The sequence below is a fragment of the Aulostomus chinensis genome, chromosome 12 (assembly GCF_037954235.1).
Source record: "Aulostomus chinensis isolate RoL2024-O1b breed Wild chromosome 12, RoL_Achi_v1.0, whole genome shotgun sequence".
Classification (NCBI taxonomy): domain Eukaryota; kingdom Metazoa; phylum Chordata; class Actinopteri; order Syngnathiformes; family Aulostomidae; genus Aulostomus; species Aulostomus chinensis.
In genome coordinates, this window is record NC_141331.1 from 26,472,808 (window position 1) to 26,493,838 (window position 21,031).

At 47.2% G+C, this 21,031-nt stretch overlaps 3 protein-coding genes across 4 annotated transcripts; all 3 read right to left on the reverse strand.

The window, feature by feature from the left end:
- Positions 1-353: 353 nt before the first annotated feature.
- Positions 354-4,883, reverse strand: LOC147252613 (acyl-CoA-binding protein-like). Its single transcript, XM_086220991.1, has 4 exons — positions 4,730-4,883; positions 2,055-2,172; positions 1,901-1,963; positions 354-678 (listed from the first exon to the last, which is right to left on the reverse strand). Exons 1-4 carry the CDS (start codon positions 4,742-4,744, stop codon positions 605-607), a joined length of 270 nt encoding a protein of 89 aa, XP_086077117.1. The 5' UTR covers positions 4,745-4,883; the 3' UTR covers positions 354-604.
- Positions 4,884-5,103: 220 nt separating this feature from the next.
- c12h2orf76 (chromosome 12 C2orf76 homolog) lies at positions 5,104-10,515 on the reverse strand. 2 transcript variants are annotated; one of them, XM_086220989.1, is made up of 5 exons: positions 9,291-10,515; positions 9,167-9,217; positions 8,553-8,590; positions 7,593-7,670; positions 5,104-6,686 (listed from the first exon to the last, which is right to left on the reverse strand). In XM_086220989.1, the coding sequence occupies exons 1-5, from the start codon at positions 9,418-9,420 to the stop codon at positions 6,375-6,377; spliced, it is 609 nt and encodes a 202-aa protein (XP_086077115.1). In that variant the 5' UTR covers positions 9,421-10,515; the 3' UTR covers positions 5,104-6,374. The 2 variants fall into 2 exon arrangements, with proteins under 2 accessions (XP_086077115.1, XP_086077116.1); XM_086220990.1 differs by having other exon boundaries at positions 5,106-6,686; positions 7,589-7,670; positions 9,291-9,608.
- Positions 10,516-10,765: 250 nt separating this feature from the next.
- On the reverse strand, positions 10,766-20,444 carry steap3 (STEAP family member 3, metalloreductase). The gene is made up of 6 exons (XM_086220985.1): positions 20,344-20,444; positions 18,242-18,736; positions 17,684-18,011; positions 16,534-16,733; positions 14,181-14,345; positions 10,766-12,436 (listed from the first exon to the last, which is right to left on the reverse strand). The coding sequence occupies exons 2-6, from the start codon at positions 18,725-18,727 to the stop codon at positions 12,158-12,160; spliced, it is 1,458 nt and encodes a 485-aa protein (XP_086077111.1). The 5' UTR covers positions 18,728-18,736; positions 20,344-20,444; the 3' UTR covers positions 10,766-12,157.
- Between the last annotated feature and the right edge of the window lie 587 nt (positions 20,445-21,031).

Consider the following 21,031-nt stretch of genomic DNA (forward strand, 5'->3'; position numbering starts at 1 on the left):
CATCTTGATTCACAAGGCATTCTGGGAAATGTCTCATACTCCTCTGTTTGACCCGTGCCTCTGAGAAGTCTGGCACTGTAACCTGAGCCCTCTGACCTACCGCTTTGTCACAGGTCATCGCGGTCACTCACACACACACACACACACACACACACACACACTAGAAGAGTGTTTTTTAGAGATACCGAAGTTTGACAAAACTTCCACAGCTCCTGCTCACACAGAAGTACAAGAAATTTAAGATCCAAACACAAAACACGTTTGTGCAGCTCAATGTCCTCATAGTAGTGTGTGTCTGTGTGTGAGAGCAAGAAAGACAGAACATCAAAAAAAGATCAGAACACCAAACAATGTAGAGAAGACTGATTTTATACTGAAATGATTCACAGAGCTGAGGTGATGTGCTGGTGGACACGCGGGAACCAGCAGTGGTTCTCCAGCACTGCCTCATCTCAGTGGGACCACCAGGGACTGGCCCTTCAGGCTTGGCTGTGTGTTGAGTGTGCAGGGACACACTTGGGGGGATTTAAGGCATTGATAGGATTGTGGCGGTGGTGGTCTCTGTCCAGCAGCAGTCGGCCCGTCAGCTCGAGGTCGTGCAACATCAGAACCCGTACTTCTGCTTCAACTCCTCCACCAAGGTGATGTATTCGTTCATGGCATCTTCCTTGCTCTTGCCTAACAAACACAGACACACGCAGGTAGGAAGGTTCAGAAATGCTTATAAACAATCTAGAGCGCGGTTATAATCATATCACTTTTGACAATTTATACATATCTATATAGATATTTATCTATATAGATATATTCAGATATAGATATATATATATATATATGAATCTATCTATATATATATATATATATATATATATATATATATATATATATATACATATACACACATACATACATACATATATGTACAAAATAAAATGATAAATATTTCCCTCAAATGTGGTGGAGGACAACACTGAAATACTAAAACAGAAGTACTTAACATACTGTACTGAAGTACGTGACTGCAGTAAATGGAGGTTTTTGTTGTCCTGACTCATTATGAACTCATTACTGAACTTCAACCATGTCAGTAACTGCTTCTGCGGTACACGCTGCTACCTTGGTACACGCTGCTACCGTGGTGCACGCTGCTACCGTGGTACACGCTGCTACCGTGGTACACGCTGCTTCTGCGGTACACGCTGCTACCTTGTTACACGCTGCTACTGAGGTACACGCTGCTACCTTGGTACACGCTGCTTCTGCGGTACACGCTGCTACCTTGGTACACGCTGCTACTGAGGTACATGCTGCTACCGTGGTGCACGCTGCTAACTTGGTACACGCTGCTACTGTGCACTCACACAGTAGCAGCGTGTAACAATCACGTGATGATGCTGCAGTGATCAGACAATCCGTGTCTCCCCTCAACGTTAAGGTGAAACACTCAGTGCGCGATGGAACAACAGACTTTTCATCTGGCAGCAACGTAAGAACCAGAAAAGTCTCGTTTGGAGTGAATGCTTGTAACGATAGGACTACTTCAACTCTGATTAATGCGTGCACTCCAGGTTCCTCTGAGCTATGGGGAGAGCCAGAGCAGCCCCCTCTCATCATGACGAGGAGGTATAGTGAGATACAACGATGAAACATGGTAACACCATGGATTTAATCTGGCATTATACCAAGAAGAAAAACTAAAGCATGTCAAGATATGACAGCCATGATGCCATCTTTGTTAGGTTTGTGGATACAGAATAAAATCATGGGATTAATGTGTTGTGTTAGAAGCTGTTACTTCCCTCTGCACATTGTCACCTTGTGGACGGAACAGAAACAGAGGAAAGCTGTGACACTGGCACTCAGTGGTCCAGAGAAACACCTGAACGTATCCTATATTTACCTTTCTGCTTCTCCCAGGCATCCCATTTGGCCTTCCCGGTGAAGTCAAACATCCCTGGACGAGCTGCAGTGGGAGACACTCGGTCGTATCAGTTAATGGTTCAGCTGGAGGTGTAACATGTTTGATGAAGTGTGTGTGTGAATGTCTTTCTCACCCGTGTTGATGTCACCCACACTGGCCTGCTTGAACAGTGAGTACACCTGCAGCATTTCTTCATCTGACGGCTTGGCCTTCAGCTGCTTCACATCAGCTGCTGCAGCATCAAACTTGGCCTACAGGGCAGTCAGAGGACAACACACAACGCTGTCGTCATACAGACGCCGTAGAGGACGACGAGCGGGTCCCGGACATCACACGTTCTGAGCTTCTACTGCGTTCTTTGGGGGGCATCTTTGAATGTCCCGTGTTTCCTCAAAGAATTAGACTGTATTTGTGGTGGTAGATGACTGCGGTGGGGATTGAGAGATACAAGTTGATAAGATTTCTCAATAGATTTTCTCAAATATGCCTGTGTGTGTGTGTGTGTGTGTGTGAGCGCGCGTGCGTGCGTGTGTGTGTGTGTGTGTGTGTGAGGGAGACAGGCAGTCACATGTTTATTCAGCAAAACTGAGACTTCCAGATTATTGTCACTGAAATAAGGCAGAACAATTCATCTCAGTTTAATTAAAACCACTCTGGCTTTTGTTGAAAGCAGCCCGTGTGTGACAGTGCTGTGGTGCTGCAGGGACATCCCAGCCTCACAAGAAAGATGTGCTTCAGCTGAACGAAACCTTTATTGATCCGTGAAGTGAAGTGGTGTGTTGCTTATGATGAGGTCAGGATTGTTCCAAGAGGAGTGAGCGTTGTGTGAGACTGAGAGCTGTCAGGGGTGTAGCTGCGGGATGACGCCCATGAAGGACACGGTTCGGTTCACCCGGCGTTGAAGGTTGTCCCCTGCTGTTCCAAGAGGTGGATCAAAACTGAGATGAGCTCTCAGTCTGAGGGGAAGTACTGATTCCTTGCAGGAGGGTTGTTGTTTTTTCATGAGATGTGAAAATAAATCCTTCAAATCAATCCTCATAATGCCCCAATTTACAGTCCACATGTAATAAGGTTTTACATCCGTAACACGCCACCGCTCAGAAAACATGGCTGGCACAAAGACAGCACCACCCTGCCCAGCTACATGATGCGCCTACGCGTCTGATGTATTTTGGAGTTTACTGATCAGAGGCACAATCTCTCAAACACAATAAGCTCATTGATCAACTTGAGGTGGCACACAAACATGAAGGCCTCACTGCTGAGTGCCAATCAGCCTGTGAGAGCTTCTCACTCATTCATGCTGCTCTGGTTCCTGCCAGAGAGGAACTGAGAATGAACCGTGAATACATACATGACAAACATGGCGTGACACACGCCAAAGTGCAGCAGTGTGACGAATGCTACACCGCCAACGGTACCTCTGCAGCCTGAACCTCTTAGTGTTTCTTCCTCACAGATGGAGAATCATTGCTTTTAGATGGGTCCTAACAACTAACAGCCTTTTAGCTCATTTTAAGTTTCCACACGTGCAAATTCAGATTCATAAGATTTTATCGAGGGCAATTCATTGCTGCTGTCTCTCATTCATGTAAACAGAATAAATGAATGTATCAACAGTAGCAATTCAACATCCCCATGCCCGCAAGAGCACAGATCAAGGGGTGAACATCAGTGACCTTCAACCCTGAGGCTGGCTTAGGAATCTGCAGGTTAGCTGCTATTAGCATTTAGTAGCCTACTAGCAGCAGGCTCATAATAGCAGCAGCCTGAAGGCATAACAGAATTCCCTAAAGGGACGATCAGGCCGACTTACCTGAAGCCAGTGAGCACACACCTTAGCAATGCCAAGTCAACTGTTCATGTGTTTCTAAGACAAACCGGCACATATTTGATCCACAGTGGAACGACTCCCAGGATTCAGGTGAGTTCTCTGAGGTGCCTGGTGGAGAAAACTACAAGAGCTCTCATGTAATTCAAGCTGTGGGTCTGACGGCACCTGCGTGTTCGCAGCACCATGCATGGTGCTCGCTTTCACTGTGACACCTTCCTGATATCTACAATTAGTTGTTCAGTTTTATTAGGCTCTTAGTTTAATAATAAACCTGTTGGTCAGGTTATTGACAGAGAGACGCTGCAAATGATGACCTGAATTAAGAAATTATAGGTACATTTTGTACTAAAAAACCCTGCTGGTTTGCATAAGTGACTGAGAAGCAATTAGAAATCAAGGGACAAAAATGCCCGAATGTTGCAACAGCAGTGAGGATGTCTGCTGGAAATAATACAAGAAAGAAGAAGAAATAAGGCTGCAGAAGAATCGTTATTAGTCACCACATGAAGGCCTTCATGTCAAAGGTCTGCTGACAGATAAAAACCGTGGCAAAACAATGCGATTAGTGAACTTTACCCTCCATTCAACCAGCGCCTGACACACAAACTAGCAGCTTTTACAGCCTCGCGCTTTCCATTTTAATCCACCGGTGTTACCGATGGATAAACGTCTTACGAGCTCCAGCTCAAGAGCCCAAACCTTCACACTGCTGCTAACAAACCAACTGGCGTAGCAGGGTGAAGTCCGCCCAATAAAAAGAAGGCATCCCACTGATGTGTGCAGCTGCTAGGGGTTGGTTCCGTTGACATGTGCTCGGTGGCAGGAACCAACCTCGGGGCGCCTCCATTTAGGTCGCTAACTGCGCCTCCAGCTGCTCCAGCTAACGGCCTCCCTCATCGGCCTTCTAACGGACCGCAGCGGGACAAAGACTCGCTGTTTAGCGCCTGAGGGTTGTGAAGAAGGCGGATACGAACCTGGAGGTCACTCATGTCTCGCCACTGCTGCGGGAACCTCGGCACTCTGACGGGGCGAAGCTGCTGGAGCTGGTGGGCGGCTAAGGGCAAAGTCCACGGCTCTTCCTGCTGTTACCGTGGCAACCCCAGCGACTCGACAAACGCTATTGGCTGACCCGGTCACCATCAGAACAAGGCGGCATTTGATTGGGTGACTTCAAAGTTTTAACCAATCACGTCTGTTCACACTGGGAGCTCGTTTTCTTCCCCCCAGGGCGCATGAATTGAAACATTCTTTTCTACCGATAATATATGTGGCAATTTTAATATAACCCCCCCCCCCCCCAAAAAATGATAGCAATGGTAAGAAGCAAAAATTATAAGTTTATGACACACTCTGGCAAACTATTACCAATTTATTACAAAATCAAAATTCTAAGGGTACAGAAAAAAAAGTAAAAAAAAAAGTTAAGAGAAAGTCCAGCATTTTACAGATACACTATTTTTAAATAATAAATTGAATAAATGACGTGATACAAATTTATATTTCATGTCATGCATTCTGTACAGAAATAAACAGTGTAGACCTGCAACGATTGAGTCAGGATAAGTAGGCAACTATTGAGGAATTCAATTACTTTGATAATTACTTGCTTCAGTGGTGTACAGCTTAGCCATGACGTTTAAATGATTATTCGTTTACAGTAATGTCAGAGGGTTTTCTTAGATAGATAGATAGACCTTTATTGATCCCACAACGGGGAAATTCCTGAGGCATTCACAAGTGTTTTGGCAGCCAGCCACCAATAGATTTTTTTGGGGGGGGGGATCCATATCAAATAAGTAGCCTGTGAGTATCGATGCATTGATAACGCAGTATTGATCCTCCTTTCCACCTACATTCCTAATGACTCCGGCTCAGAACTTCTACCGCTGTGACACACGAGTTTTCTGGAAACAATTCAAAGATGAGTTCAAGAGCAGAAACCCCGCGATGCAGGTTAAATCTTTAAGAGTTACTTTCAGAGTGGCGTTAAGGAACAGAAGAAACGACCACACAGGCAATGCTTCGCTCATTCTGGGCAAATTCTGTATTCACGAGGTCAGATACACAAACACACCCCTCATCTCCACCCACTTCCTCAATGAAATGACTTCAATCAAAGTATGACTCAAAACTTGGTGCATTCCTTCAAATTAACCTCATGGCAGCGGTGCAGTCAGCTGGACTCTACTGATCCACTGTATTTGGAGGATACTGGGACATATTTGTGTGTCCCTCACTTCCTTAAGGCCTGAATTCAGTGGTTGTTGTACCGTGGTAGTGATTCTTCAACGCCCTGAAGGCTGTAAACTGACTGTAATTTAACAAAGAAAAAAAAATACTACAGAAACCCTGGGAACTTCTCTGACTGAAAGTCTGGCTTTGATTGTTCCAGGTGTCTCCAGGTGCTGGAGAACAAACACCAGGAATAATTAATTATGCCGAGTAATTAGGAGAGTAAACAAAGAGAAGTGCAGTCTTTGTGCCTGTTCTCAACAAAAAGAGGAAAGAAGACCCATAAGGTAGCTGACACCAGTGTGTGTGTGTGTATTTAATTTAGAGTAAGACTTTGAGAGTGAGAGAGAGAGCAAGAGGGAGCAGTAACTTACTTTCTAAAGAACTTCAGTAGTCAGACAAATGTAACAACGTACTTAAAAACATTTTGAAAATGAAGGTCCAGGGGCGACAGTTATCAGAAGGCAAAATACGTCTTAAATAAAAGGCCCAGCACTGTGGTGACAACAGGCTTCCATGTAAAAACAAACCCACACAGTAAAACAGGAGGACGCCACTCTGAACCTGGAACGCTTCACCTGTCGCCAACCAGCGCCCCCTGCTGTAAATTAAAATACTCCCGTCACCAAGCAGTTCTGGGATTTGCTCTGTAGAGACTGTAGTCCTCTTTCCTGAAGAAGGCCACTTCTGTTTCATTTCCTGAAGAGAAACAAACAGAATCAGTGAGATTCAGCAGGAGTCAGAGGTCCACCTGCATCAACATGGCCGCTCCTCCACTGGGATCGTTGTTCCTCCTGGACTCCCGGTGTAAAAACTCATGTTACATATCAACCTTGTATCGTTGACCAGGTGGAGACGGTAGCACAAACAGGTTGTGTGAATCAGGAGAAGCGGAATCCATATTTGGGTGGGTTTCCTCCCGGGATCCCACTTCTCCTGATTCATGACACCTTTTTTGGTTAACACAACCTGTTTCTGCGACCGTCTCCTCCTGGTCAGCGACACAGACACACCAGGCCGCCGTCTCACGAGGGAGGGCGACTCCAGCAGTGACATGTAAGGTGAAGATCATACATTTATGTACCCTACATTCTTTAGAAGTCACCAGAATGTAGCAAACAAACAAGAACAGAGGAAACCAAGTCTCTGAAACTCTACTTGTTAACGACAGCGCTCCCTCACCGGAACAGGAGATGTTTGAGTAACTGACCTCCTGCTGATGCCAGGCTGTGAAAGGCTGCTGGCAGCAGTGATGGAGGGACATCCTGCAGTCAATAAACGTTAATAAAGTGTTCATCTGCTTTCCTGGAGTTGTGGTCTTCAATGTTCTATGTTCCTGTTGTTCCCAGCCTCATTTATTGATCTGCCGTCTCTGACATGCTGACTGGTGAGTGCGGCTGCTGACTGGTGAGTGCGGCTGCTGACTGGTGAGTGCGGCTGCTGTCTGGTGAGTGCGGCTGCTGTCTGGTGAGTGCGGCTGCTGACTGGTGAGTGCCGCTGCTGCTGTTCTATTTCTTATTGATGATGCGTTGGTGAAACCTTCCGCTGCACCCACAACAGTCTTCAGACAGCACACTCAGGGAGCGAGGAGGAACTCTTACTGACGCCGGCTGCTCGCAGCGTCAGGCCATCTTGAAGAATCAGCTCGTCATCGTCGTCTACGCTCATCACCAGCTCGTTTGTCTGCCAAGAGACGAAAACAAAGAGACATCTGACCGGCAGCTGAGGATGTGAGGGAAACACAGGTCTAAGTGTGTGTGTGTGTGTGTGTAGTCTAGTAATCATCTATCAATGTCGACGGCCATTTGTGAATTAAATACCTGACCTTCTGTGTTTGATCGATGGATTGCGTCGTCAATCTTATCCACGTTCCAACTCCTTTTATTTCATTTGACACAAGTTGGTTCGGCTGACCTGGAGGTTTCTATCTCCAGCTCAGACACTTCCTCCTCAGCCAGATCATGTAAGACTAAATTGTGAGTTTGAAATTTAACGATTGCCCCCCCCCCCACAACGGCCCTGATGTCCTTGCAAACGCAGCAAACTCCCCTGAGATTTCTGAAAAGACCCTGAAGACTTTGCTTCTGAACTTGGCTTTTATTTTGGAATGACCCTACATCACTGTATGATGATCTTATTGGTTGTTGTTGTTTTTTTCTATTGCCCATTGTGTTCCTACATGTGTAAGTACATATGTGTATATATGTGTGTGTGTGTCCATATATTTTAACCAACTGTTTATCTGACCTGTTGTGAAGCAACAATAGCAATAACTATGATGAACTATTAAGCATTAACTAATCGATTAATCAACAGGGCCTCTGGCTACTCTTGTTACCATCTAGGATTCATCACCTTTTTGTTTGTGCCAACTGACTGAATAGGAAACAATGGTCGGGAAAACATCCAGGCCTTCACACTGCAGGACTCACAATGAGAGGGGTGCTCATTAGCATGTTCTAGCTAGCATACTTTATTTGACAGCTCTCAGAGCAACACAGTTATTAAGTTGGATTTCACCTGAACTCTGTTGATGTCACTGAGCATGACAGGAAGCAACTGTACCTTTGCCCCATGAGCTTGGTGGACGATCTTCATTGTGTCTGCAAATACAAAAGAGTGGAATTACAGTTCCTGATCCTCTCCATCCCTTCACAGACATGAAATACCTTCAGTTTGTCAGTCGTTAAAAAAATCCATCTTCTCCATGTTTACAGGAAGTAAATTCTGATAAATCAGGCTGTGAATTACAAACTTCTACATTTATAACTGTCTAGTCACTCGATATTTTGGTGAAAATAGTGTCATCAGTCACGCATTAATTATCTCTGATAGCTATACTGAAGAGTGACGTACTTCCTTCAAATGAAAGTAACGAGTAATAGTAACGACTCGTATCTCTGAAACTAGTAAACTACTCTGGAGGTAACTCGCCTGAAGGTGAAAGGGCCGACAGCCCTCCCTCACCTGCGCCGTGTACTCACTTACATGCCTCACCTGTCACACGTCATTTTAAAAGTGAAGGCGAAAAACCTCACAAACAGGTTTTTGTCAGCATCGGGAGACAGAAGCCTTTGTTGTGCATGTCCGAGTCCTACATGTTTCCTTGAACTAATGAAAAAACAGGAGCGGAACCGGAACTATATTAGTGTTGGGTGTTCCACGGCAGCGTCACGCACCGTATCCAAACTTCCTGAAAGGCGGAGGGAGCCCTGGTCTGGATGCGATATCTGGAAAACAGAAGACAGACGTTTCAGCTGGTAGTAGACTTCCACGGTTCGTGACGTCATAACACCGACTCACCGTCTCTGACAAACCGGGTAAAGTCCTGCACCGTCTGATCTAAACGGACCCCGTGGAACACTACCGGCCGGAAGTTTCTGTGCTCGAAGGACCTGACCAGACGAACAGTGACCACAGCTTCAGCAGCCATGCTGTGTGTGAGCGGCACCTCCCGTTGTTGGAGGAACGGGTTCACACGAGCTCTACAACGACCCACTCGGCCGTGGAGCACAGAACCATCGAGTATCTCCTGCTATCGAGACTCAACGAGTAGATATTCGAGCGCTCCTTCTTCTTCCTCTCCTGTTAACCGGCCGCCAGGCTGTGAGGCGCTATGCTGCCCTCTAGCGTCACGAAACTACACCCGCTACTCCACTCGTTCTCGAGTACAGACCTGAACAACTCCCTCGCTAGTGCTCATCTTCTGAATGTATTTTTATATATATTTGATACATATTTTTTAACCCCCAGCAGTATGAACACCTCCACCCTTTCAGGAGACTCATAACTACTAAGAGTTACACCAGGGACCAAAGGCAGGGCAACAAATGGATTAAAGAAAAAAAACAACAACAGCAACACTACAAAAACTAAAATAAATGATAAATAAACAGCAATAAACTGTTACAGGTGAAAAGCAAAGAATGGAAGACACAAAGGAGCTAGCATGAATTCTGGAGAGGTGTTGGTGGGTCAGTAAACAGCCGCACGGATCAGTGAGAACCTCCACATCCGAGTCCGTGGAAACGACATTTTCTCATGTTGGTGATGCAGGTTTTCTAGTCTGTGGCTGCAGCAGCCTGGAACAAACAGGGCCAACATGCAGCACCGTCTCCAGAACACAGTGAGCAGGAGGAAGGCTTTAGGCAGCAGATGTGGTGACAGGAGCAGAGCAGAGGCAGGCCGAGGAGGGTTCACTACAGAGGCATAAACCAGGGAGCGTTAGGACGCGTGTGAGGTGATGGGTTGGAGCAGGGACCAGAGACATCCTGGTCCTCGGCTGTGGTAACCAACGGAGTGCGGCGTGATCATTGTGGCGTTTAGTGAACTGAGGCAAGCACAAACACATGAACGCCCCGACACACGATCAGAGCCACAGCTGCTGGCTGCTGCTGACCTTTCCAGTACAACCAATGGCGTAACAGTTGAATGTGATGTAAACAGAAGTGACACAAAATGGAAGAAGTGCTAATTCTGTGTGTCAGAGTTCAGATGTCATCAACTGTAAATCTTCAGAGCGTACCGCCACCAAGGAAGCGTCAGCGAGCGCCAGCTGGGGCCAGCAGCTTCATGAGCACCAGACACCTCCGCTCCTCCAAACCTCCGGCACCTCTCAAAGTGCCACTTGGCCCCGAGGGAGCAGCAAATATCAGAAATATTATTCACTGCATCTTCAACTACTCTGAGAACAAGAGGCAAACAGCCCCGAACCTCAAGACTTACCAACACATGAAAAACTCTCCTTGCCTGCAGCTCCTCTTCTTAAATCAGCTGCAGCAGTCACCCATCAAATAGTCACACAGCCAAAGGTCAAAGGTCATTCATTTATTTCTGAAGATTTCTCTTCATATTAGGAAGCTTTGGTGTTCAAAGCAGGTTAGGAAACTTGTATCAAAACTCCAATGTTGCTTGCAACACTTTGAATCTCTCCATTGACAACAAGTTAGAAAGTTTAGCATTCCCTGTTTGAGAGGAGATAAACCTTCATCCCTCCCTCCGTGGGGAAGTTCCCTGCTTAGGAAAAAAAACGGCTTGCAAGTGCACAGACGTGACAGAGTAAACAAAGTCAACTCAAAGAGTAGAGTTTATCACTCCTCGCCAACAACACACAGGTTATAATGACTACACATCAGAGCTGGGCAGCACCTCGCAAGGACACACACTCTCGAGGACACACACTCTCGAGGACACACACTTGTAAAGACACGCATTGAATTAAGATGTGAGGAAACATTTCGACGTCTCTCTGAACACTCAGAGTCAACTTTGCAAGGTGTTCATCCAAACTTGGACTGTCATCAGCAGAGCAGGAACTAACTTTATGTCCAGTCTAGATTTAGGCAGCGCCCTCAGTTGGAATTTAGTGTCCTGGCATTGCAAGACTCATGCAGTCTCTGAGGTTCATCGACGACGCGCTGCTTTTGAGGGTTGTTTTTGGGGGCATCGTGCTCTCCTTCACCCAGGTCTGGTCCTGGGGCCGTATTTTGCCAGCTGGGTGGAACCTACAGAGAATGATCAGCTTCACAGCGAGTCCCACGTCTTTGCTGAGCTGTCTACCGCCACTGTTTTGGTTCTCGCAGCTCTGGCGAGGTTTTCAGCAGCAGCAGGAAGCCGTGTTCAGAGAAAACACTCTACACCGCCTGCTCAGCACCAAGCGGACATCGTTCACAGCTACCATGTTTCCCTCTGGAGAGCAAAACCCATACAGGATCTATTCAGTTAAAGAGAACTTCGCTCCATACTTCCTGAAAGTGGAGACAAGTTGCTGTTTCCAACATCAACTTTACAATTTGTGTCACTGATGTGTTCACAACTTGTTTTCCGGTGACGACGTTCCCGAGATGACCTGGAGTGCTGGGTTACTTCCTCACATCTGGTAGCTTCCATCCGTCTTTCTGCAGCGCAGCAAGTACAGCAGCACACATTTCTCCACACACCACTCCTGTGGAAGCTTGGTTCTGGTTCCAGAGACTGCATCCCTGTCAGGTGACATCACTCTTCTTCACTCACTTGCTCCTCCTATTTTTATGCGTTTGTCTGGGTAAAGGGGAAGAGTAGCAGTTGCCTCTGGATGCACGGAGCGATCGAGGAAATGTCACGTCAGACTCTCGCAGAGATGAGCGTCGGTTCTGGCTCGTCCAGATTTGTTTCCCTCACAATGTCAAACATCAGACATGGCTGAAGTTTTGAGGCTGAACCACTTCAGTTACTGGTGGCTGCTGGTGCCGCGGGCTCTCCCAGCCCCGGCGGATCTTTGCCAGCCTAAACGCCAGGCACGGCAGGGCTAGCAGGAGCCGTCCAACCAGGACTGTGCAGGGCAGGATGAGGGCCAGCAGGTAGACTGGAGGCAGGTAGTAAGGATAAGCCCTGGGTAGGAAGGCAAAGTCCCAGCCGAAGAACAGCGTGTGCATGATGGAGAGAGTTAAGGCAGCATAACCGAGTCCTGACTGGAGACACAGAAACACAAGAAGTCTCACCAGAGAATGAAGAGAAGCTGGGACAACAAAATTCGCTGAAGAAAATCTTGATGATAAAAATATAATTACACAGTTGCTGAGAGCAACTCCACAGCACTTCTGGTGGACTGAGATCTTGTAAAGTTGATGTGACACACAAATACAAACCTCGAGAAGTGAATTGAACCGATGGTTTCGGACAATCAAGAGCTCACTTCACATCTACACTGCCCCTCAAACCGCAACCACAGGCTGATGGAATGCGTGAAACACAAAGTCACTCTCCTGCCCCGACACACAGCAGGAGACTGCAGCACAGCAAACACCGTCCGCTGATGTCACGCTGCCACCATCATTACGTCGGATTTGACGAGTCGAAGCTTCACGTTGCTGCACTTTAAAGGATCAAAACACACTCACTCCTTTACTTCCTTGGCAATGAAGGGAAAGAAATACCAGCCACCGTGAGCTTGAGTTCCACCCTGTGAATGACTGGCTAGCTTTACAGCCGGCTGCATCCTAGCAGGAGCACTACAGCTTCTAGCCATTCAGACAGTCGTGTCACTCGTGGAGTGGGAGATGCCACCGAGTAGAACATCATTGAGGTGTGTTCAGTTTTGTTTTATAGAGAAGTTGTAGCCACCTTCCTCAGCGCGCAGTGCATCATTCTGAGTACAAACTGCTGACAATAAATTACCACTTGAAGACTTTCTTCTTGGATTGCTCTGATTCGTCAATCATATCGCTGGCTAATCCACTAATTTCTATTTATACCTCGCACAGTGATTTTAAAACAGGACATCAACAACCTGAATACAGACCTCACCACTGTGGTCACCCCACAAACAGAAGATGAAGCTCTAGCACACAGACACGGCCTGCGTCTCTCACTCTGATGTGAGGTGGCTGGACAGCAGTGGTGATTTTAAAGACTGAGGGATGGAAGTGGAGAGTTTGGGACAGGAGCCCATCGCTAGGAGACATCTTGTGTCTGCAGTTCCGCATGTGAAATTAAGCATACATGTATTTCCAGCACTTAGGGGTTCAGTGTCTTGCTCAAGGACACTTCAACATGGTCACCGGGGGAAGTGAGGATCAAACCAGCGACCCTTCGGTTGCCAGACCGCCACTCCACCTCTGAGCCACGCCGCCCATGTATTTCCATGTAATCTAGAATTTTATACAGGGAGAGGAGGGCATGGCTTTTAAGGACTCCAATATGGAAATTATAGCCGTTTTCCTGCAAAAGCAACGTCCTACACACACTGAGGTATTTGTGTAGAGTACTTTCATGGAAAAAGAGAGAGCTAATTTTTCTCTCTAGTAAACAGATCTGCTCACAGCATAGCGACTTCTCCCTGTGTTACACCACACAGTCGAGTTTGCTGGCCTCATTCTGCAAACAGGCAACAAACAGCACAGAAAACATGACCTCCCTGGCAAAGGACATAATGTAATAAAATAAAGTCAGCTCAAAGGAAATCTTTATTAGCATGAACATTTTTTTAAATAAAATATATGAACTTTCAATATGTTTTACTCAGCTGAAAATCTCCCAGGACTCGTACGGCTCCACGTAGCTGGAGCTTCACCGCCAGGATAGAACTGATAGTTTTGCTTTGGTTGAGCAGTTTTCTCCAGAAGACTCTGGGCTTTCTGTCTTTTATGTGCAATGAACACATTCTTGACATGCTGACAGGAGAGAAAATGCAATATGGAAGTGAAATCTGCTGACCTGAACAAATGTGAACTCCTGCCAGTTCAGGGAATTTCCAACAGAAGGCAAAGAGGTAATAGCCAGCAGAGTGAGGACTCCAAATCCCAGAATCCCACAGGACAGGTACAGGTCAGACCTCCACACCTGCTGCTCTACCCAAGCATTTTCAATACCAGCTTTCACCTTAAAAGAGAGGAGGGCTGGATTTAGAACATCATGATGTCATAGTGAAGTTGACATTGTTGTACATTCCAGGGGAAAACGTCCATGTGAGCAAAAAAACAAGCAAACTGAGCTTTCTGAGGCCTCAGTGACCTTTGAAAGGGTTAGCTTGGCAGCTACTCCCATCTGTGTGGCTACAGTATTAGTGCTAGCTTTGCAGCTACTCCCATCTGTGTGGCTACAGTATTAGTGCTAGCTTGGCAGCTACTCCCATCTGTGTGGCTACAGTATTAGTGCTAGCTTGGCAGCTACTCCCATCTGTGTGGCTACAGTATTAGTGCTAGCTTGGCAGCTACTCCCATCTGTGTGGCTACAGTATTAGTGCTAGCTTGGCAGCTACTCCCATCTGTGTGGCTACAGTATTAGTGCTAGCTTGGCAGCTACTCCCATCTGTGTGGCTACAGTATTAGTGCTAGCTTGGCAGCTACTCCCATCTGTGTGGCTACAGTATTAGTGCTAGCTTGGCAGCTACTCCCATCTGTGTGGCTACAGTATTAGTGCTAGCTTGGCAGCTACTCCCATCTGTGTGGCTACAGTATTAGTGCTAGCTTGGCAGCTACTCCCATCTGTGTGGCTACAGTATTAGTGCTAGCTTGGCAGCTACTCCCATCTCTGTGGCTACAGTATTAGTGCTAGCTTGGCAGCTACTCCCATCTCTGTGGCTACAGTATTAGTGCTAGCTTGGCAGCTACTCCCATCTGTGTGGCTACAGTATTAGTGCTAGCTTGGCAGCTACTCCCATCTGTGTGGCTACAGTATTAGTGCTAGCTTGGCAGCTACTCCCATCTGTGTGGCTACAGTATTAGTGCTAGCTTGGCAGCTACTCCCATCTGTGTGGCTACAGTATTAGTGCTAGCTTAGCAGCTACTCCCATCTGTGTGGCTACAGTATTAGTGCTAGCTTGGCAGCTACTCCCATCTGTGTGGCTACAGTATAAGTGCTAGCTTGGCAGCTACTCCCATCTGTGTGGCTACAGTATTAGTGCTAGCTTGGCAGCTACTCCCATATGTGTGGCTACAGTATTAGTGCTAGCTTGGCAGCTACTCCCATCTGTGTGGCTACAGTATTAGTGCTAGCTTGGCAGCTACTCCCATCTGTGTGGCTACAGTATTAGTGCTAGCTTGGCAGCTACTCCCATCTGTGTGGCTACAGTATAAGTGCTAGCTTGGCAGCTACTCCCATCTGTGTGGCTACAGTATTAGTGCTAGCTTGGCAGCTACTCCCATATGTGTGGCTACAGTATTAGTGCTAGCTTGGCAGCTACTCCCATCTGTGTGGCTACAGTATTAGTGCTAGCTTAGCAGCTACTCCCATCTGTGTGGCTACAGTATTAGTGCTAGCTTGGCAGCTACTCCCATCTGTGTGGCTACAGTATTAGTGCTAGCTTGGCAGCTACTCCCATCTGTGTGGCTACAGTATTAGTGCTAGCTTGGCAGCTACTCCCATCTCTGTGGCTACAGTATTAGTGCTAGCTTGGCAGCTACTCCCATCTCTGTGGCTACAGTATTAGTGCTAGCTTGGCAGCTACTCCCATCTCTGTGGCTACAGTATTAGTGCTAGCTTGGCAGCTACTCCCATCTGTGTGGCTACAGTATTAGTGCTAGCTTGGCAGCTACTCCCATCTGTGTGGCTACAGTATTAGTGCTAGCTTGGCAGCTGCTCCCATCTGTGTGGCTACAGTATTAGTGCTAGCTTGGCAGCTACTCCCATCTCTGTGGCTATAGTATTAGTGCTAGCTTGGCAGCTACTCCCATCTGTGTGGCTACAGTATTAATGCTAGCTTGGCAGCTACTCCCATCTGTGTGGCTAAAGTGTTAGCGTCTATGCGGCGGCTTTGACATTGTTAGGGGAGGGTTACCAGCTATGTTGGTGTGCATTAATGTTCCAGCAGTCGCTGATGCTGACAGCGGAACCATTTGTCAAGGAGCTTATGGGTACGTCAGTGCCGACCCAAACACGAGAACGTACCAGTTAATGCAGGTGTACTGCTGTTTTACCGGGGAGAACTAAGTAAGCTCCTGTTACTCAGCTGAACTCCTGACCCATAGCACTCATTCTCTCCAACGCTAGCACGTACATTAGCACACTGTAACACTTGACTCAGCAAGGACAGTGCTTGGGTCTGTTCTTTCAGCTGATCGGTGCTCACCTGCTGGTAAGCAGAGTTCAACAGTGAGTAGCCTGCAGCCTTCCTGAGGGTCAGACACACACTGTAGATAGCGTGGAGTCCAGCACACAGGAAGCTCAGCAGGCCGAGCTGCTTCCGCCGGCACAACCAGTGATCCAGCCAGCCAGGAAACCTCCTGTACTTTGTTCCCCTGCACAGCTGAAGGACGGCGGCCACCAGACCTGAGGAAACACAGGACATTCACATCCAAGTGTGAGGCAATCAAAGTTAGGCTGCGATGGAGAAAAATGTGAGGTTGGGTAACGCATTAAGTAGAGATCGAAACCCATTTGGCAGAACTTCACATGAAGATATCACAGCACACAAATCTGAAAAACAGATCATATCAAGGCAGTGGATTTCTTAAAACCAGATTATTTTTGCTTTGCCACTGAGGTCCAGACCAAGATATCAGCACAGCATAATAGAGGTCTTCCTCTGGCTTTTTATTTTCATTGCACCTCTGTTTTTATTGAACAGCTCTCCCTGCAGACAGACTAGCACATCACCAGTCTCCTACGTTGGTTAGTGTGTGTGTGTGTGTGTGTGTTAAAGATGTACTGTGACCGCACTTTGTTGTGCACGTTTCATCTCAGTTGTCACATTCTGTTGCGCAGTGAATGAATGCATAATTAATTTACACCCCTCTCCTATAAAAAGGGTCTTTTTCTTCTTCAGTTACACCGACATTGTGACGTAGCGGAAGTGATTTAAATAAATGAGGCAACAATCACAGAATCGTGACAGCCGACGTGAAATTAGTTTGCGTTTTGGTGGTCAGGAAAGTTTTTTTTTTTTCTCCTGAAAAAAACTGCATGCTGATGCTGCAAATGGTGGAGATGCGACTTCTGACGGCTGCCAACAATGATCAATATATTTAGTCAACAAAATATCTGCTGTGCTGTGTTGAATCGCTTGACTGTCAGAGAGACTCCACCCACAGAGACATGAAACTACCCATCAGGTACCAAAGTCGGACAGAACTGAGGGCTGTGGAGCAGAACGATCAGACACTTGGGGACAAAACTGGTCTTCGGTGCATGTTAGTATCAAAGGTAAGAGCTGCAGTTCCCAACAATCACTAACAGCTCACGCAAAAGAGAACTGATGTGTTGAGCGGTGTGATCAGTACCCGGCAGGTAGACCAGGGCCAGAGTGACCAGCGCCACTGCCGGCAGTGTCTCATTCACCGCCACCAGGGGGAGCTGGTAGAAGTTGTTCTCTCCGTGATCCAGGTACGGCAGCAGTATGCGCCTCAGGAAGTTGTATCCATAAAAGAAGAGAAAAAGAAAGAAAGTGGCCAAGACAGGGCCTCCCCAGGAGGGAAAGAGGAGGAGCGGGACTTCCTCAATGTCCCGAGAACAGCACAAACCCCCAACGTCCACGGGACAGAGGCCGAGGCGATGGGCCAGCTGGATCACTGCGGCTTTAGAGTCGGAGCAGTCGCTGCAGATCAGCACCTGGGGGAGGGGAGACGCATCCTCCTTCAATGTCCTTGCTCTGATTTAGAGGTCAAATCTTTGACATTTCATTGGGACGTCACATGAATTCCATCATGACACACCCACAACTCCCACCTGAGCAAACCCCAGTACAAATTAAAACATTTCAATAGGGTTAATGCACACTTGCTGAGACGTTTAGGGACTGAAGGAACAAAGGTCAGAGGACAGGTCAACCTCCACCTCACCTGCTTGCTTCCATCAGAGTTTCCTGTCTGCAGCGCCCAGGCAGAAACCACATTGAAGCCCTTCACCACGCTGCTCTTGGGGAACAGCTCAGCCAGCCTCTCTGCGTTGGACTGCTGGCTATGCAGCTGGCTTGCATTGCTGACATCCACCAGTACTTTCCCAGCCAGCTGCTCCCTCAGCCTCAGCAGGCTCCCGTAGTGCTCGGGGTAGACTGCAACGAACACCACCCTCTCTGCACCGTCTACGGCTTCCTGCTGAGTTTGCACTTCCACCCCATCAGGAAACAGGCTGCTGGCCACACGCCGAGGGTCACGGCTACCCACCACCACCCTGAACCCTGAGGCCACCAGTCGGATTGCCAGGGAGCGGGAGAAGTCTCCTGAGCCGATGACACCGATCACAGGACCTGGGAGGCCCCTGGGCAGCAGCTCGGGGCTGTCGGAGGCCGAACCAGGCAGCAAGGGGGTCTTGATGTCACTCTGCATGCTGGTCAGCTGGAGAGGAAGATCCAGACTGTCAGAATTTAACAAGACACTCAGTCTCATGCTTGTAAATGTGTTGTAAAGGTTGTTTTGTCGTGTCAGGGTCACTTTGTGTCATGTTTCAAAATTAATCATTGACACAAACTCTGATCCGGTCACAAGCAGGACTGTAGATGGGGAAGCACCTGCCACCAGAACAATCACATCTCTGCATAGCGACACCCACCTAGAGAACCTCTAAGGGACTTGATTACTTCATTACTGCAACATTTTAGGGCGTTTATATTCAGCTCACCTGCTTTGTTACCTCATTCTGCTTGCATCACTTATTGCAATGCAGTTTTTTAAACAGTCCTACTTATATATTGTATTATATATTATATATATTGTCTCTGTCACAAGGATTTCTTCTTGATGACCTTTAAATGATAGAGACTGGATGCCGAGAATCAAAGTTGAAGTTGAATGTTTCTTGTACAAGGAGCAAACACGTGAGGTCACAGAGAGAAGCCTCACGTTGGAGGTTAACAGTTGGGTTGAAGCACCTCACCACCGGGCCTCTCTGCTTCCTCCCGTCAACACAGACACGTTCCACAGATATCATCACACACCTTCCCAGCCCTCGAAGTCACAGCCAGCTCAAGATCCTTAAATCAAGGTGGCGTCTTCCTGATCCATCTCTCGACCCTCTATGACCCCACGAACCTCTGCAATGCTGGCCTCCCGCCGTGACTCTTACCTGAGTTTATATCGAGGGAAACTGCAGGAGGAACCAGAAACCCTGTCATGGCACATGAGAGGAACCTTTAGAACATATCTAGTTCATGTTCTGAAGGTTCCTGTCATGGCAGATGAGAGGAACCTTTAGAACATATCTAGTTCATGTTCTAAAGGTTCCTGTCATGGCACATGAGAGGAACCTTTAGAACATATCTAGTTCATGTTCTGAAGGTTCCTGTCATGGCAGATGAGAGGAACCTTTAGAACATATCTAGTTCATGTTCCGAAGGTTCCTGTCATGGCACATGAGAGGAACCTTTAGAACATATCTAGTTCATGTTCTAAAGGTTCCTGTCATGGCAGATGAGAGGAACCTTTAGAACATATCTAGTTCATGTTCTGAAGGTTCCTGTCATGGCACATGAGAGGAACCTTTAGAACATATCTAGTTCATGTGATCCCGCTGGTGGCGTTTCCTCAGCGCAGCGTCTTACGGAGCTCCTACTGATTTTATGGTCCATGTTGTTGTTTTGCTGGCGCTTTCTTCATGATTTGCTTTTACTGGGTGAAGTTCTTGGTGATACAACACGGTTGTAAGAAAAGTTAGACATCACTAAAGTTTGACTGATGTATCAAATGACTTCTACCTAATAAACGGAGTCAGAATCCAAGCTACTATAACTGAAAGACCCCACAAGGCACACATGAACGACGACGTGAAGGACTGACACCACTGTCACGACAGCGGCTGAGCTGAGGCTCCCGGGGCCGCCTCCTGGACGGGTCTGAGAGCCAAAGACACTCCTGAGCGGTAAAAGCAGCCTCTAAATGTCACGAGTGTTTAGACATGAAGTTCTAGAACCGGACCTCTTCGAGGCTTCCACGACGATCACATGTACCTGAAGATGTGACACGAAGCCGGGGATCAAGACCTGCTCGCTGTCCTCATGGTTGTTGTCGCCCAGTCTGGAGGACACGGATGAGCTCGGGTTGTGAAAGCGTGTCTATGACGTAATAGGTGCCCCGCCCATTGATGCAACCTTCAGGTACTCATAGTGAAATCGGAATTCTTTACAGCTTTGTAACTACACTTACAATTTAGCCAAGACTTGAAGTGAATTGTGTATATATTATATTTATAGCATGATCCGAATACTTGCTTGAGGTCCTCTGACGCATGTCCATGTTACGCTGTCATTACATTTTCAAAAGAATATGTTTATCTCACTTCTCTCAAGTTGAAGAACACACTTTTCAATATCCTGGACACACGTCTCACTCAAAGTGTGTTTTTATGGCAGGGTTTGCTTATAAGCATCCATATAGAATGTGATTTATATCAAATGTCAACGGTGACATGGCCTCCTGCTTGCTGTGTTTCTGTCTCCATACGTGAACGATTGATGCGCCTAACATCGGCGTATAAAGGCAATATGTCCGTTGGTCCGTGAACGCGTCACAGCTGTCAGCAAGTGATAATGTCTGCGCCCTGCGCGTTTGTGTGCGTCTCTGTGCTGATAACGCAAAATGTTTAATAACAGCGAAGCCACACAGAGGAAGGGCTCTGACTGCGTGTCACGTCATTGC